Genomic DNA, 4,702 nt, shown 5'->3' with positions numbered 1-4,702 from the left:
TTTTAAATCACCTGCCCTATTCCTCTCATGTTCTCTGAGGGAAAAGAGGAAAAGAAACTTTTCCAGCTGGCTAAATTTATTGCAAAATCATTTTTGTTGGCAAAAAAAAAAAAAATCCTTTTATTTCTCAGCAGATTTATTACGAGTAGATAAATTCCCCCCAAAGTCATCCCTGTGTGACAGGGTGACCCAGCACAGTTGTGATTGCCTGGTCCTAAATTTGGAAGGCTGGGTCAGGGCTAGGTGAAATGCTTTGGCCAGATCATGATGGGCTGAAAAGGTGGGAGACTAAAATGATTTGGGGATTGAGGTCAAATTTGGCAAGCAGAGACAGGACAAAATGTGGGAGAGAAATGCAAAGAGCATCAGGCATCTTATTCCATCTCCTCCAAATGAAGTGTTTGGTTTAGGGGAAAAAAAAAAAAAAGCCCAAATCCCCCATTTCAGTGTGTTTGAGATGCAGCTTTTCTGCTCATCTTCTCCTGCCTCTGCCCAGGTGCAGGCAGTTGAGGGGTGCCCAACCCCTGGGGCAGCAATTCAGCTGGGAAATGATTTCTTTGCTTTCTGTGCCCAATGCTTGAGGAGGGAGGGATACAGCACCTCAGGATGGCACTTGGTGGGGGACAGATTTAAGAGGAGACAAGTCATTTGGGCCACCCTGAAGGGAGGTTGCATCCAGGTGGGGGTTGGTCTCTTCTCCCAGGCAAGCAGCAACAGAACAAGAGGACACAGTCTCAAGCTGTGCAGAGGGAAGTTGAGGCTTGATCTTAGAAAGAAGTTCTTCCCAGACAGAGAGATTGGCCATTGGGATGTGCTGCCCAGGGAGGTGGTGGGGTTGAGATCCCTGGAGGTGTTTAAGAGCAGCCTGGATGAGGCACTCAGTGCCATGGTCTGGTTGATTAGATAGGGTTGGGTGATTGGTTGGACTTGGTGATCTTGGAGGTCTCTTCCAACCTGGTTGATTCTGTGATCTGGGAGCTGCTCCCCAAGATGCTTCCCTCCCTCCCCATGCTGGCAGAAAAGAGACCACCAAAAGCCATTGCTCTCACAGGGCTTTTATTGTCCTGCTGGCCTTTGCCTCCCTCCCCACTGCCTCCAGCCAGATGAGCCCCCTGCCACTGCTCACACTGGTGGAGGGCACCCATGGCCACCCCCTGCTCAGGGCAGTGCCTCCTTCCTGCTCTTTTTGGGTGGTTGTTGTTTGGTTTTAGATATTTTATTTTAAAAATATAGTGGCTGTGGCAAGCAGCTCTCTTTTCTCAAGGCTGGATGCCAGGGCAAAGGGCATCGTTGCCACCCTTCTGAGGAAGCTGTGCTGGGAGTGCCTGGTCAGCTGCAGCAGCTGCTGCAGAGGCAGGGAGGAGAGAGACAGAGACCCTTCCAAAAATAGAACTATTGTGCTGCCTTGTTGGGAGTGAATGAAATACACAAACCACCAGCATTGGATCAGCTGTAGCTTGACAAATATTGCTCCCAGCAGAGTCAGTGCAGTGTGCTGCTGGAGATGCAGCCCCTCTGCTACCCTGGTGCAGGGGACCCATAGCAGCTCCCCCCCCCAGCCTCACTCCTCGCTGCAGGGCTGGCTGCTCTTGCCCATCACCCACTGAGAGGGCACAAGCCCCCAGGGCCACCCAGGAGCCCCTGGGAGCTGTTATAAATAGAAAACTGTAAACACAACCATTGGAGATAAGAGACATCTACGATCACAGGGTTTACTGGTTCAAACCTCCTACCCCCCCACCCCCCACCCCCCACACCTATACCCCTGTCCCCACTCCATAAAAAGGTCTCCAGTAACAAAATCTTCCTTCCAGGCTTGGAGCAAAGGTGAGGTGCTCAAGGAGTAAAAAGGGACATTGTAACCTTAGTGGTCTCTGACCAGGAGGGGGAAAAGGTGCTGGGAGGGAGAGGGTTAGCTGGTTCAGGTCCTTTGCAAGTTCATTTGGTTTGTCTGGAGGACTCCTAGGGTTATACCTGAGATGAAGACGTCTAGGGGACACTCCATAGCTCAATTAAAAGGTGGTTGGTGTTTTGTGCCTAGAAGAGCCCTCGCTGCCGGGGTCCATCCATTGCAGCGAGAGAGCAGCATCCTTCCTCCCCTGGGCACGGGGCTGTCTGAACCAATGCTCGGCTGGGGGCGGTCCCTCATGTGTCAAGGATCTCGCTGGTGGGCGAGGGCTCATGGGGGATGCCCTGCGTGCTGTGGATGGTCTGATTGTGGGAGAGGGAGTTCTGCTGGAGCTCCAAGGCGATAGCGTTCTGGGGGAACTCCTTCACCTGCCGCTTGTACTCCAGGAAAGTGCACGCCTTGGTGGCAATGGCGATGATGTTCTTGCCAATAAAGATGGTGGAGACCCTGCTGTCCTGGAACAGGACCATGTTGACGGCCCGGATGAAGATGGTGACGATGTTAATGGTGACCAGGCTGAGGACCGGGTAGAGCATCATCTTCTGCGGGGCGATGTGCTCCCCTTGCATGCTGATCTCGCTGAGGGACACGCAAGGCAGGATCAGGAGGAGGATGTAGCAGTAGAAGAACATGAGCCCCTCTGCCCAGATAGGCAGGCCGGTCCTGTGCGGCTCCCACAGGTTGGCCTGGATGTCCAGGATATCCAGCAGGTCGAGGGCCACCCAGAAGAGGCGGCCCCGCAGGTCCTCCTTCTTCCGGAAGGTGCGGATGTACTCCATGCTGTCCAAGGCCACCAGCACCAGGTAGAGCCCCGGCACAGAGATGGAGAGGAGCAGGGTCAGGGCTTTCCTGGCCACCGTCTCCAGGTTCTTCTTGTCCGCTTTGTAGTTCTGGAAGATGAAGTAGAGCTTGATCTCCAGCACAAAGATGTAGAGGAACCAGAGGATCATGGCGTAGCCCCGCTTGGCAGTCTTCACCTCGGCCCCCACCCACACCGCCACGTAGCGCAGCACGATCAGGAAGCAGATGTCCCCCACCAGCACGATGATGCAGACGCCGATCTTGCGCGGGCCCTGGTTCTGCTCCACCAGGTAGGCGTCCATGAAGGCCATGCTGGTCATGATGACGATGGTGGTCAGGCAGACGTGGCGCTTGTCGGGGGGCGGCAGCACCATGGTGAGCTGAGCAGCCCCCGCTCCGCGCTGGTGCTAGGGTGGCGGTCCTGCTCCGTCCCCCCCGGCCCAAGGAAGAGGGCCCCAGAGGAGCGGTGGCTCGGCTGGCAGCCCCACTCTGCCCAGGCTCTGGGCTGACCCTGCAGACCCTGCCCCGGCTCCTGCTGGGCACTGCGAGCACCACGGCTCTGGCCCTAGCCCCAACCCGGCCAAGGAGCACAGCCCCAGGCACCCTCTACCACCAGCAGCCAGGGTTCACAGGCATGCAGGGCCTCCTGGAGGGACGTCCCTCCTCTGTGGTGGGTCCCCCATCATTCTCAGGCTCTCCAGCAACCCAATAGCACCGATACACCTCCAGGCTCCAAGCCCCAAATCCTGGTGCAGATCCCTGGAAACGTGGTAGGTGGCTGGGCAGCAGGCAGACCTGGCTGGCAGGGCAGGAAAGAGAGCTCTGTTCTTCCTAGTGAGACCCCACACTCCTCCAGGGCATTGGGGAGGGTCCCACGGGGAACTACCTTCACATCTATCCCCGCAGGGCTGTTCCGTGCTCCTGGTGCTCACAGCTGCACACACATCCCTCCATCCCTGGAAAAGATGGCAGAGAACAAGCATTAGGATTCCTTCAAGTGCTGGCCATGAGACAGCAAGGCGAATGGTCCCCTTCAGTTCCCATCACACTGCAGCATCACCTGGGCTTCTACCAGGTACTGTCCTAGCACCACCCCTGGGGCACTGAGCCCTGAAACACAGCCTGGGTGTGCTGTATGGGGCCATGGCATGCTGCCCTTACACAGCCCTGGGTGTGCTGTATGGGGCCATGGCATGGTGCCTTACACAGCCTGGGTGTGCTGTATGGGGCCATGGCATGCTGCCCTTACACAGCCCTGGGTGTGCTGTATGGGGCCATGGCATGGTGCCTTACACAGCCTGGGTGTGCTGTATGGGACTATGGCATGGTGCCTTACACAGCCTGGGTGTGCTGTATGGGGCCATGGCATGGTGCCTTACACAGCCCTGGGTGTGCTGTATGGGGGCATGGCATGGTGCCTTACACAGCCCTGGGTGTGCTGAATGGGGCCATGGCATGGTGCCTTACACAGCCTGGGTGTGCTGTATGGGACCATGGCATGGTGCCTTACACAGCCCTGGGTGTGCTGTATGGGGCCATGGCATGGTGCCTTACACAGCCCTGGGTGTGCTGTATGGGGGCATGGCATGGTGCCTTACACAGCCCTGGGTGTGCTGTATGGGGCCATGGCATGGTGCCTTACACAGTCTGGGTGTGCTGTATGGGCCATGGCATGGTGCCTTACACAGCCTGGGTGTGCTGTATGGGACCATGGCATGCTGCCTTACACAGCCCTGGGTGTGCTGTATGGGGCCATGGCATGGTGCCTTACACAGCCCTGGGTGTGCTGTATGGGGCCATGGCATGGTGCCCTTACACAGCCCTGGGTGTGCTGTATGGGGCCATGGCATGCTGCCTTACACAGCCTGGGTGTGCTGTATGGGGCCATGGCATGGTGCCTTACACAGCCCTGGGTGTGCTGTATGGGCCATGGCATGGTGCCTTACACAGCCTGGGTGTGCTGTATGGGGCCATGGCATGGTGCCCTTACAC

The 4,702-nt window shown here is 56.9% G+C and overlaps 1 protein-coding gene across 1 annotated transcript; it reads right to left on the bottom strand.

Moving 5' to 3' along the window:
• Positions 1-2,145: 2,145 nt before the first annotated feature.
• Positions 2,146-3,084, bottom strand: TMEM121 (transmembrane protein 121). The gene has a single exon (XM_054384522.1). It carries the CDS (start codon positions 3,082-3,084, stop codon positions 2,146-2,148), a length of 939 nt encoding a protein of 312 aa, XP_054240497.1.
• Positions 3,085-4,702: the final 1,618 nt, after the last annotated feature.

Source organism: Indicator indicator, chromosome 10 (assembly GCF_027791375.1).
Source record: "Indicator indicator isolate 239-I01 chromosome 10, UM_Iind_1.1, whole genome shotgun sequence".
Classification (NCBI taxonomy): Eukaryota; Metazoa; Chordata; class Aves; order Piciformes; family Indicatoridae; genus Indicator; species Indicator indicator.
The sequence above is the reverse complement of the archived record's forward strand: the minus strand, read 5'-3'. Positions and strand labels throughout refer to the sequence as shown.

Coding starts and splice junctions, on each gene's coding strand:
- TMEM121 (XM_054384522.1), bottom strand. CDS start 3,084: ATGGTGCTGCCGCCCCCCGACAAGCGCCACGTCTGCCTGACCACCATC.